This window comes from Cyrtonyx montezumae, unplaced genomic scaffold, assembly GCF_038088225.1.
Source record: "Cyrtonyx montezumae isolate F1298 unplaced genomic scaffold, pur_monq_1.0 scaffold_12, whole genome shotgun sequence".
NCBI classification, from domain to species: Eukaryota; Metazoa; Chordata; class Aves; order Galliformes; family Odontophoridae; genus Cyrtonyx; species Cyrtonyx montezumae.
Genome location: NW_027071848.1, coordinates 1,665,122 through 1,678,432, shown reverse-complemented (window position 1 = coordinate 1,678,432; position 13,311 = coordinate 1,665,122). Strand labels below are relative to the sequence as shown.

Here is a 13,311-nt window from a genome sequence, read left to right as displayed (position 1 = left end):
GTCCCTCTAAAGGGTATGGAAGGGGATGGGGGATGGTGGAGGGCATCATGAGAATACCTGGGAAGAGAAAGCCTATCTTCTGCTCTCAGCTCAGGTGTGAGATTACACATACTCACTTGTGCAGAATTGCACTATGGTTGCTGACCTGTAGGCTTCAGCAGGATTATTCTAAGCACTGACATTATTTCAGGTGTATTCCATGGTATCTTGATCATTTGAGTTATATTTTGTCTGTCCGGTAGGGAGCTTTGACATACTTGAACATTATTTCAGGTTTTTTTTGTATGTGTGAAGTTGTGTTAGAGCCTTCCATGAGAGTGGCAATAGAAATATGAGGAATATTATTAACTACAAGCCAGGTCCAAGCCTTTTCCTTCATGACTCCTAGTGATGATGTATCAGAGAAAACTCAGTGACATAAAAATCAGTTCCATTATCTAATTTTCCTGTGTCCCACTCCAGAATTGTCTAAGAACCAAGTCACATTTCAGATTGTTGGCACATTCTGGTAACGCTTCGAGAATTTCTGTTAATATTTGAGCTCTCCATTTACATCAGTAGGAGTTTTAAGACTCCCTGAAAAATGGTCTGTTTACTGTGCTGTGGAAAATGCTACTAACACAGCCTTTACTTAACAGAAATTATATGTTATCCCCTTCCATTATACAATATCAGATTTGTAGATGGACTCGGAGAAAATAACTTGATCTTTCAAGTGCTTATGAAATCAACTTTACAAAACATTGGAGATAACATCCTTTGCCTGAATGAAGAAGTAAACTGGCATTTCTCAGCTCAAGTGGGTAGATAGCAAGCGTGGCTGGGATGATTTACTCTCACTGAAATCTGGTCCTGCACCTGCAGAAACATTACCTTTCAATCTCAGCTCTCCACGAGGACAGCGGTTAGGAAAATCACTCACCGGCTCATGTTAGCACACTGACACCACTATTTGCTATTGTTGCTCAGAAAAAAATAGTTGCCCTCAGCCAAAAATTGGGCTCAGGCACTCTCATAGACATGTGATGCTTTGTCTTTGTGGGGAGCCCTTCAGGTCACAGCACTGTAATGACTTAGAGGTCTGGAAGCAAACTTTGGAATGAGAACATAGAAAAATCTGTCTTGGGCTTTACTGCAGATTTTCTGACTGACCTTGGACAAACGAAATCCACTCTGCTTTATTTCCTCTCTTTGTAAGATATCTGTCGTGCAGGATTCATCAATATTTGTAAAGATCCGTGCGATCTTTAGATAAAAGAGCATAGAGTAATTGGAACAGATGTCGCCTATAAAACATTGCAAGCTACCAAACTTGGAAAGAAAAAGATGGGAAGGAAAATCCTGACTTGTTAGAGTTCTCAGTTCCTCAAGTGTTTTGTAAGGAGCCTGTGTGAACCTAGAAAATGATCTGTCATGTTTTTTCCAACTGGTAACTTAAGGGTCTTTGTGGCATCTGGAAGAAACAAGCCATCAAGCCCATAGTGCTTCTGATTTCTGAGAGCTTTTATGCCACAAATGTGTATGTTCACGACTTGCTGGTTTTCTGTTTGCTTTGATTGCAACACGTTTTGCCCTCACTTAGGGCAGTAGTCAAGACAAATGTAGTAGTGAAACTTGGTTGGTTAGAGCAAATTCCAATGCAGTATTGTGAGCTCGTAGTTGACAAAGCATATGCTGCAGCAGTTGCATTTTTCAAGAGAAGGCTAAAAGTAAACCTCAATTCTGATATCCAGTATTCCTACACAACTGCTGAGAAAATCTTCTGGAGCAGCAGGCCTCCATCAAGACAGGCTGAATGGCCCTATGCTTCCCACCCTCAGTAAGTGTATGTGCTGACTACTCGGCAGGAATTCCTAGCTACAGAAATAGAAAGAAATCCCCCATTTACCTGGTGTAGGGAACCTGATTTAGCAAGGGGGTTGGACTCGATGATCTCTTGAGGTCCCTTCCAACCCCTATGACTCTATGATTCTATGATTTGTCTTTTTTATCTTGTCATTTCTCTCCTCCCTCCAGACATGCATGCGTGATTCGAGGCCAGGTGATGACAGCAGATGGGACCCCTCTGGTTGGAGTCAACATCAGTTTTGTCAACAATCCTCTTTTTGGGTACACGATCAGCAGACAAGATGGCAGGTAGGATATCTTGATAGGATTTAGAGAATTCAAGCAATAAATTTTGAAGGGCGTGTTTACTGTTGATGCACTTTCAAGATGGTGATGTACTTTTGTTGTTGCTGGTTGTTCATTATTATTTTTATTATTTATTACTATTAACTTTGTAAGATAGCCTACAATCATGAGCCAACAATTAGGAAATGCACTGCAAATGCATGTAAGAAAAAAAGATTACTCCTGCAGTGCTATTCTTACTAACTGGTGTTAAAATAATTAGGAAGAAGTCATTAAGATTACAGTTGTGTTACAGGCAAGTGCCTGATATTTGAGCAATCACACTCAACCAAAACAAAAACGTTGCAAATTGAGGAAGTCTTTCATCTTATCTTTTGACTGTCAGTGCTAATTGGATCTCTTTCTTTTAAGAATAAAAATGAAACGTAAGGGGTTCCAGCTGCACATGCTCCATGTATTGACTGCTAACCACTAACACTTGGGAGAGAATTTATAGATTTTAGCACCCTCCAATCCACCACTTTCATTAAAGGTTTGACTTGGCGAGAGGAGCTTGTAGAACTGTAATGAGAGAGAGGAACGTGTGCTAGCAACATGTGCTTAATGCTGCCTTGTTCACGCTCGGGGTTTTGCGCCTATTCCAACAGTGAAGGTGACTAGGTTGTCTCATTGATGCTCCACCTTTTGGATGGTAGGACAGTGATGTCTAGATGGTAAAGAAGAAGTCCTGGAAGACCAGTGGTTTCCCTCAGAAAACACCTTTAGGACTGGTGCCTCTGTATTGCATGTAGCTTAGGCACCACTGCAAAAGGGAAAAGGTCTCACACATTTATGCCAAGAATATCTCTGTCAAACTCACTGAACATACTTTGCACGAGAGTGAGATTGAAACTGCACTCTCAGCACCAATTTGCTCCAAACAAGCCAACACCAAATCTGCATGTGTCAGGACACATATATATGCCTGCAAAGTTTGTGGACAAACTTTCAGAAGCTTTTTCCATCTGCTTGTTTCCTTGCCCTAGAAAACGCACAATTACTATGTGCAATATTTCCCTGAGATTGTAAGGGCTTTGAGGAAGGGACTGTGTCTTTGCTTTGAGAAGGGATGTTGCCTTTAACCACATCTCTAGCCAGCAAACATAACAGAGCAAGAGCACAGAAGTGAACAGTGCTATCCCAGCGTTCTTTCCTGTAGCAATAATTCTGTTTCTGCTGAAGGGTTAGACCAGGGCTTGCACACCACATCCTTCCCAACCTCTGGGAAGGGACCTGAGCAGAGAGCAATGCGGACTCAGCATCAGCATGCTCCACCAACCTTCAGTGGGCTGCTGCTTCCGAGGGGGCTGCTGCCAACCTCCCCAAGTTAAATTGGTTTCAAGGAGCTCATTGCTGCAGTTTGCTGACTCAGCCCCTGCCAGACACTTCCAAGTGATAAAAATGAAAGAGATCAGCTGTGGCAGACCAGGGAGTCTGAGATCAGGTGGGACTCGTCGTGAAGCCAGGATTTCTGTCGGCAGCTGTGAGTGCAGTCTAGCTCATACAGTGTGATGTCAGCTCTTCTGAACTCATTTCCTTCACCTTCCCCTCAAATCAGTCTGCTTCTGCAGAAACCTTGTGTGTATAACATCTTAGATCATAAAAATACCTTCCAACATTGTCGAAGGTATATGTGCAGATATTTTCTTGAGTGGGAAGACACAGCAGTGCATCCATGTTCTCCAGAGGCAGTAAATAGGGAGGTCAACAGATTGTTCAGTCTGGAGAAGAGAAGACTTACTGGGGATATTATTAATGGGTTATAGATATCTAAAGAGTGAGAGTCAAGTGAATGGGGCCAGGCTCTTTACAGCAATGCCCAGCAGCAGAACAAGGGGCAGCGAACACAGACTGAAACACAGGACATTGCAGGTGAACATGAGGAAACACTTCTTTCATTTGAGACTGACAGAGACTGGAATAGGCTGCCCTGAGAATCCAGAATCTACCTGGACACTTTCCTGTGTGACCTGCTCCAGGGCACCTGCTTTAGCAGGGGGCTGGACTTGGTGATCTCCAGAGATCCTTTCCAAACCCTATAATTGTGTGATTCTATGATTCTGAATCCAATGGCTTCCTCAGTAGCAAGGTCTTCTAAAAACTACCTTAAAATCTCCAAGAGCATTCGGACTAAAATTATCAGGGCAGCAAATGGTGCTAGACATCCTTTATTTCTACTCTTAGCCTTGTTCCCAATTTAGCAGGTAGCATGAGATGTGTCTCTGAGCCTTGCTGGGCCAGCCAACCAGCCTGTAAAAGGGAGATAACATTTACTTGCCTTCCTTACTGGTTGCTACATCATTTATTAAATGCTATTTCTAAAGCACTTTCAAAATCAAATAGAGAATTATTGCTATTACTGTTTCTATTATGTATTTTCGAAGTTCTTTCTAAATAGAGCTCTCTTCTCATCAGCTTTTCCATAGTGCGGTTTTCTCGTGATTGAGTCACTGTGTTTTAAGAAGTTGAGATATTTTTTAAGCAAAATGTAGTTCCCCCTGACCTACAGTAACAGGCTGCATGCGTTGTCAATCCATGGCACTGCACAGTCATATAGGACCATCCAGTCCATCTGTGTTCTCATTCTGGTTTGGAGAAAATGAGAGCGTGCATACACGCAGTTAATATGTTCCAGACATTATGAGATAGCTGCTTAAAACTCACTGCCTTTAGTATCTGTCATATTTCAGAGAACTGAATTTTTCACCCCTGTAAGTGGTTCATCAAGTCATAGAATCATTAAGGTTGGAAAAGATCACAAAGATCATCAAGCCCAACCCCAACCCATCCCACCATGACCATGACCCTCAGCGCCACATCTCCACGGTTCACGAACACCTCCAGGGACAGTGACTCCACCACCTGCCTGGACAGCCTGTGCCAGTGCATCACCACACCTTCAGAGAATACATTTTTCCTAATATCCAACCTGAACCTCCCCTGGCACAACTTGGGCCCATTCCCTCTTGGTTTTCATCCCTTTCACTGAGCCCTGAAACTGTTAGCACCAAGTGACGTGAGCTGTAACCATGTGTCACATTTCTTAGTCTCTTTATTCCTGCTCTTAATAGCTCAATTCTTTGTTAATTTAAAGGCTTACATGTGTTTTTAGTCTTAATTATTGTGACACTAACATTTTTCAGATACCAAGGAACAAAGATAACATACCATCTCCAAACCACTCTTGTATTCATGATCTCTCTGTAATGCAAATGTGATCATTGAAACATGCAAGCCATACTTTTAAACAGAACCTTAAATTTGATCAAATTTGTAGCTTGTGAAGTCTACGAGTCATCACATGGCTGTTGGCATAGTGTTAATAAAATGCCAGGAAGGATTTCAGATGTTTCCAGCATGATGTCACCACTATCACGTTCAGCAGCTTTGTCAATGGCTCTCGTAGAATATCCAAGCATGTGGGCCTTCCACAGCAAAGAGATGAGAAGGGGTTACACTTTTCTGTGCTTGTGGGTTGGGATTTTTTTGAGCCTGCTTTGTGGTTAAATAGAGAATTTCAGCCTTTGGCCTGCCTCTCCGGAGCCTTTTAAGGAAAGTGGAACAATATGAGCATACAATAAGTATGATTTTTTTACAGTGATAAAAAAGACATCAGGGATCAGGAACAAAACCAGAATCAAAAGTATCTCATTCCTTCAATCCCAAGGCAGCACTATTCCTGTTAAATTTAATTTCACTAAGGGAAGCTGGGGGGCGGGTGTTTTCAGTTTTGAGTTTTCTGTTTTGTTTTGGCCACAGCTTTTGTTCAGTTCACTGGGGGAGCTTCAGAGCTGCACCCTGTGACTCTGGGAGGAACAGCTTGTGAGCAGCAGTTCTGTGTTCTCTGTACCTCTGTGTTTTCACAGCTGCTGGAGCTGATATGGAGGTAGAGCTTCACCTTCTCCATCCCATTTCACAGATGCAGGGGAGGCAAGGCTGTTTCCCCCAGCTGGTTACCATCCTTGACCAAGACTTGGTTTGAGCCAAGATTCACTCACGAAGAGGTGTTTCCAAATAAAAACTCTTCCCACTTGCCTGTAAATGTGGGCATCATTTGTGATGTTTGTTTCTTCCCTCCCGTTGCCTTTTTTAGTGCCCAGATTCACCCAGCAAGAGTTTCGCCTTCGTAGCTGAAGGGCTTGCCAGATGCTAACTGACTGTTAAAAATGTTCTCATCAAAGCAGAAACGCTATGCAACTTGGCTGCCAAGGAGCTGCAAGTTGCTCGTTAGGCTCTATAAGCCAAGCTCCATAGGGCTGGGAAGCGGATGTCCCCACTCGAGTGGTAGAATAAACATGTTTTCAGGTTTCTCAAATGCTTTCCACTCCCTCTGATGGACTCAGTTTAGCATTCTTTCCTGAATAACTGTGTCTTTTCATATCTGTATCTACTAAATGGCACTGCAGACTGTTGTCTTACAGAAAAAAATGGACAACGCACCCTTTGTTACTATGAGGTTTCTGCAGCAGACCCGAAAGCCTCATGATTAATTAAAAATGATAATTTTAGAGACATTTTTCGTCTTCTTTCTCACCTTGTAATTGAAAGGTGCTGGCTTTGGGCTGTCAGACTGCTCACAGACCTGACCTTCATGCATAGAGGAGTGCTTCAGCACACAGCTCTGAAGCACATAAATGGCTCTGCTGAATCCAGGGAGCCCTCCCCAAGCTTGCAGTTCTGTGTGAGACCGTCAGACACCAGTACCAAGCACCTCAAGTGAGAAGGAGGGAAGAGAGGACTAGAAAACCTCCTGTGCCTGAATATATAACTGAGGAAAACAAACAAACATAGAAGCAAAAGCAAAAGGTCTTCGAATCATGCTGATATCCTTTCCTTTCTTAGTCACACCCCTTGTTTGAGTATATACATAATAGATATATCCTGTGGTGCTCCACTAAATCGCCCTCTGACAAGGCATGAATTTCAGATATAGCACAAAGGAAACACAGAATGACTCAGAAACTCCATCCCAACGTCTTTACATCAAGAGGAAGAATATTTCCCTTGTTGAGATAACATCCTTTCAGACAGCTCTGGCAGGCTGTCTGCTCACCCAGCATAACATTCTCCAACATTAACTCAGACAGAAAAGCCACTTAGCTGGGGGTAGCATAGGATGAAGTTGCAGACTGTAATTGGACCACAGGCAGTGGCTTATCTACCCTGCCCTAAACGATTTAGAGTCAGAAAGGATATGTATATACGTGCTGAGTACTGGGCACAGGGACAGCCTTCTGGTCTCCATTTCTTCCTTGTGCCTAGCACAGTGCAGACCATGACTGGGCTCCACATGTTCCCTGGGTTGCATTAGGTATTAGTCAGGTTAGCAGTGGATGCCAAGGCAATTTATATGCTGGCATGTCAGAGAAACTACTTTCCAAATAGTTTATTTCATCATACGAATGGATTCAGTCTGTGACTGTGGCTGACAAATACTCCAATAGAAAAGAAAATGAGTATGTATGGTCAAATAACACTAGAAAAACAGTAAGAAAGATAAACATTTGTCTGAAAGAAAAAAAAAAAAGGGATAGGGATGTTTTAATTCACAAAGGAACAACACACAAAGAAGCCAAGTTAGTTCTGCCTCTGCTGCTTGCTCTTACCTAACAGAAGCTTCTTCAAGCTGTAGATTCTGTATTTGTAAAATGTGAGTGATGGTGTTTCTGTGTCCTAGAAGGATGATTGTTTTTCTCCTTCAAACATGTTTTCTTGCTGCAAACGCACACATGTTCCTTACACTTTGCATTCCATCTCTCAAAACAGCTTTGATCTGGTTACCATTGGTGGGATCTCCATTATCCTGCACTTCGAGCGGGCACCCTTCATCACCCAGGAGCACACGCTGTGGCTGCCATGGGATCGCTTCTTTGTCATGGAGACCATCGTCATGAGACATGAAGAGAATGAGATCCCGAGCTGCGATCTCAGTAACTTTGCTCGACCCAACCCTGTGGTCTCACCATCTCCTCTGACGGCGTTTGCGAGTTCCTGCTCTGAGAAAGGTCCTATTGTTCCCGAAATCCAGGTATGAGCTTGGGAGAACATCGTCCAGTTCTTTTCTCTGCTTCTTTGGCCTACTCTGAGCACACTGAACAACGTTATGCCTCTGTGTTTTTTCTGTTCTGCTACTATGCTAAAAAGAAGCATTTCCCCGTTTCCGACTTCCCCATTTTTCAGACTTTTGCCAAAAGCCCTCTCTTCCAAGGACACACTTAGCCAGGAGGTTTGTTTCACCTCATCCCTGAGAGATAGAGACCAAACACTTGGCCTTGCTTTGCTCTCAACCTCACATCTGTGGTGGATAGGCTGAGGCCCCATGAAGGCTGCAGCGGCCTTCAGGTAGTGTTTTGTCATTCAGTACTTCAACACCCCATGCAAAGCTTATGAACTTCTTCTGCTCCGATGTCTTTTTCTCTTTCAAGAGCAGATTTAACCCACTGGGCATTACCCACAGGGTTTGAAGATGCAGTCATTAGACTGCAAAGATGCTGAGATGCACAGTCAGCGGCCTAGCCCAAGGCCAGTGTACCAAGTTTTATTTCATGCCATGGTACCTGCAATATTTGAGCAACATGATAGATGGCTTGTCCTTTATCATCCCCATTTTCCTTTTTCTAGTGAAGTATAGAATCATAGAATCATAGATATCCTGAGTTGGAAGGGACCCATAATCATCACTGATTCCAATTCCTGGTTGTATTTTATGATGTCACATAAAGTAGTTTCAGCAACATGGTATGGATTCAGACTATTTTGCTGAGTGGAAAGTTGGGTTTTGAACTGAATGACCTCTGTAAAAATACTATGTTGAAATGTATGGATTAGAAGGATTGGAGTTTTCCTTTCTTGGACGTGTTATTTCCTGGGTCCTAGATGCCAGTATTGGGTGTATCCTGGGTATTGCTTCTAGTGACAAACAGTAGCCTGCCAAGGTAGAAATAATAACAAGTGTAGCGACAAATTGTGTGCTTCCTGCTTGACTCCACTGGGGTTTCAGTAGCGTTAATGAGGAAAGAAGTCACTTCATATCTCCTAATTGTAGGAACACCAGATACTGAACTAAGTACTGAATAAATGAAGCTAGTCATCTCATTACCTTTCCCTCTGGACCAAATCCTGTGAACTTTCTCATGCTTATTTCCAATTAGAGTCTCTGAGTTTCTCCCAGCTTAATTACTAAATAAGTCCCATGTCTTGCAGTGTCCATCAGATTGCAAATTCTTTGTTTGATTTTCACATCTCCTTTTCTCAATCCAACAAGAACTAAAAAAAAGGCAATGTTTAGTGCCCCGTCAAAGCAAATATCTGACACAGTGAAAGTACAATCATAACTTCACTCAACCTCACTCATTATTTGGTGGGATACTTGTTAGATTATGTTAATTATATCTATTGAACTAAAACATTCTGAAACTCCTCTTCAGTGAGAGTGCATCTGTCTATTGACTGTGAAAGTGGCCAGGAATGTAGATCACAAGCAATGGTTCAATACAAATTCCTGACTATAAATATGTCGTGCCATTTGAAACGCCCTGTAAATTTCATGCCTTATCTCCAGCTGCCAATCCAGACTGGTTCTCCTATGAGTGTCCTGCCTTAAATCTGCTAAACCCTGTGTCACAGACAACTTGGACATCCTGAATGGTGCTGGACACCTATAGTTAAGGAATCAAATTAAGTGGCATTCATTTTGAGATGAAGGCATCTAAATCAGGTGTTCACCTGCAGTCATCTGGATGTGTGCTAGATGTCTACACCCCCATTAAACCTGACAGAAATCTAATCAATACTGTCAGCAGAGCATACAGATCAATTACACTGACCATCTTGAAAGTATCTGGTTCTCACTGACAATACTGGTTAGATCTGCATTATGATCTGTGCGTAGATGCCTACTTCATATACACACACGTCACATGGATTTAGGTGCCTTAAACTGAAAATGAATCCCACTCCTAAGTGACCAGGGCAAGACCGTCCTTCTGAAGAGCCCACCTCTCCCCTCTGCCAGTGGGGAGATTTGGAAGGACAGTTTAGAGGATTCTCCTCACTTTTAGGTTCCTGTGTTTGTGTAAGATGAATCCCATACAATATAATGAGCAATACTTGACCCACAAACCAAATGATTTAGCCAAAATCCATAAAACTGTTTTCATCCTCAAATATTGGCAGCTGAAGTTAACAAAGTTTTTCATATAAGAGAAACTCCTGTTACAATGGTGTCCTGACTGTACTTCAGTTCATTAATGGACTACTTTTTGTTCTACATACAATATAAAACTACTTAGCTCTAAGTTTCTGCAGCTGCAGTTTACAATACACAGTCCCCAGTAGAAAAATGTTAAGTATAACGGAAAAATGTATTGCTGGAAGGAGCTGATGAGCAAATGCAGGGCTGGGAAAAGGATTTTGACAAGTTAAAGGAGTGGGCAGGCAGGAACTTACAAGACTCAAGAAATAAATGCAGTGCTTTCTACATGGATGCATTCAGAAGACTAAAGAATACATTTTTAATATGTTTGATTCAGATGTCTAAACACAGATTTGGTGTCATTTATAGGATGCCCTGAAGGGTCTCTTCGGACCTCCAAGGTTTCAGAGGGACAGAGATCTCTAAAAGATCTACGTTAGATCTGTCATCCCCATGCAGAGGTTTTGGATGTCTCAAATGCACTACATGCCTCTGTTACAGTCCCTCAATCAGGCCATAAATGCTTTTCTTTCTCAAAATGCCTTCTCATAACTGTATTTAATTAAAAAAAGAAAAAAAAAAAAAAGGCCAAATTGTAGCTTGTCTTGTCTATTGGCAGAATTAATTTAGGTGCATTTAGAGCATTTTAGAACTTATTTTCATCTTTTTTCCCACCAGTGGCCTATTGGATTATCCTCCCATCCCTGCCCTGCTTTGCTGCTCATTTAGTATTGCTTACAAACTATGAATGCATTTTGGGTAATCTGAATTACCTTTTGAACCCTCTCTTCAAGCAGGCACCTTTAAAGGCAATCCCCTACACTGGTACCTCTGTGTTGACCCTTTCTCTGAAATGATAGGCAGCAGAGACAGATGGTGACAGAGAGAAATAATTATTTTTGACAGGAATTTGAATGAGACGTTGCAAATAGTACCTCAGTGATGATTATTTCTGCCTGATTTTTTCCTAATGGGGTTACACGTAAAGACATATTTGATACAAGGGACCACCTTTGCAGCAGCTTGGCTCAGCTGGTCTCTGGTTGAGCCTGGTCCCAGCCCAGCTTGTGGCTGAGCTCATAAAATACCTTTTAAAATTCCTAGGTTTTCCCAGTTCTGTCATTTTTCCCCCTCCTAAACTATGAGATATGTAAATAGGAAAGGCTGCATTAGAGAAAGTACATATTTATGAGCACTTTAATTTCTGGATGCATCCTTTGGTCAAGTGCTGCAAGCTCAGAGGTTGTAAGTTGCCACTTGAAGAAGTGTTAGGCCTTGGATAATAGCTTAGAAGAGGACTTTTACAGGGGGCAGACGGCACTGTCATTGTCTATAGCTCTAACTGTAAGAGATGAAGCAACTGTAAGAGATGAACTTGTCACATCGGGGAAGTTTACTGCTCCCATGTAGGAGTTGAGTGTAGGAGGCACAGATGTGGCTTGGAGAACCCCAGCACAGCTGTGATACCCTTGTGACAGGAGCATCTCTCGACCTACCTGCCTTGCACCTTCCATACCCTTGGTATTATGAAAGCTGAATAACACCTGAGAGGTATTTTCGTGGCTCATTTGGGGCCTGACACATGAAATATTACAGAGGCAGTGCAGGAGAGCACAGAGCTAGTTCTGACCTTCTGACACATCCCATTATCAGCCCAAGTTTTCAGACTCGCTGCTAAGATTCTACCTTTGTCTTTCAAACTTTGGCAAAGGCTGCTGCTGTGTGCTGAAAACGTCCAGTGCTCACCTAAGGGTGAATTTTTCTGGAAGGGGAGAACTAATTTCATTTCCTCAGAGAATTAGGGAATAAATGCTCCTTTTTTATCAGTGTTTTGCAGGGAAGAAGCAGCGTGGTACTGGGGATTGCCTTCTAGAAAATGCCTCTGCATTTCCCTAACTAAAAAAAAAACAAATACATTAGAAAAAGAGTTCTAGGACCTTATTATACTTTAGCAAGTAAATTACCTGCAAACCCCACCTTTACTGAGTCTTCTGTATTTTCAAGGCAGATAAACCTTTCCCTACTGTTTCTCAAGTCCTTCATGAAATTCTGTTCTGGGACAATTGACTGTCCCAATCAGACAGAGTCACGGAATCATAAAGAATCATGGGATCATTAATGTTGGAAAAGACCACTAAGATCATCTAGTCCAACCATCAAGCTATGACCACCACACCCACTAACCACATCCCTCAGTGCCACATCTGTATAATTCTTGAACAATTCAGGGACGGTGACTCCACCACCTCCCTGGAATACCCCTAGGAATACTGCCAGAAGTACCCCTACTGCATGGCTAAGGGAGAAAACAAAGCAACTCACCTAGAATACTGATGAATTTGGAAGAGGAAGGGATACTGCAAGCAAGGGAAAAGAGGTTGACAGTGGTAGGTCAGGCCAAGAGCTTCGTGACACAGCTAACGGGAGGAAATTTTAAGCAAGCACTGAGGTAAGTAGGAGCAAACACGAGGGCTGAAAAAGGGCCAGGACACAGGATTAAAAGAGAAAAGAGCTAAATAGGGCAAAGAAGTGAAGTGGGAGAGGAGAGTTACAGATAGACATGGGTAAAGGTGGAGCCCTGAGACATGTGTGAGCCAAAGGAGGGATCGTGGTTAGTGACATGGAAGAATGGCAGGTTACCAACAGGACCAGAGGACATCTGTGAGAATAAAAGCCAAATAGGGCTTGATATTTTAGTGGGATAAAAGGTCAAGAGGCAGAGATTAGAATCATAGAATTATAGAATCACAGAATCATTGAATCACTGAATCATAGAATGGCCTGGGTCGAGAAGGACCTCAAAGATCATCTAGTTTCAATCCTCCTGCCATGGGCAGAGCTGCCTGCCACTACAGCAGGCTGCCCAGAGCCACATCCAGCCTTGCCTTGAATGCCTCCGGGCATGGGGCATCCACAACCTCTCTGGGTAACCTGTTCCAGCGCGT

At 42.6% G+C, this 13,311-nt stretch overlaps 1 protein-coding gene across 1 annotated transcript in view; it reads left to right on the top strand.

The window, feature by feature from the left end:
- TENM4 (teneurin transmembrane protein 4) overlaps positions 1 to 13,311 on the top strand; it is a 334,278-nt gene that overhangs the window by 253,623 nt on the left and 67,344 nt on the right. The window contains exons 15-16 of the mRNA XM_065729933.1: positions 2,017 to 2,136; positions 7,939 to 8,200. Of these exons, the coding sequence (XP_065586005.1) occupies positions 2,017 to 2,136; positions 7,939 to 8,200 (382 nt within the window). The remainder of the gene's footprint in view (positions 1 to 2,016; positions 2,137 to 7,938; positions 8,201 to 13,311) is intronic.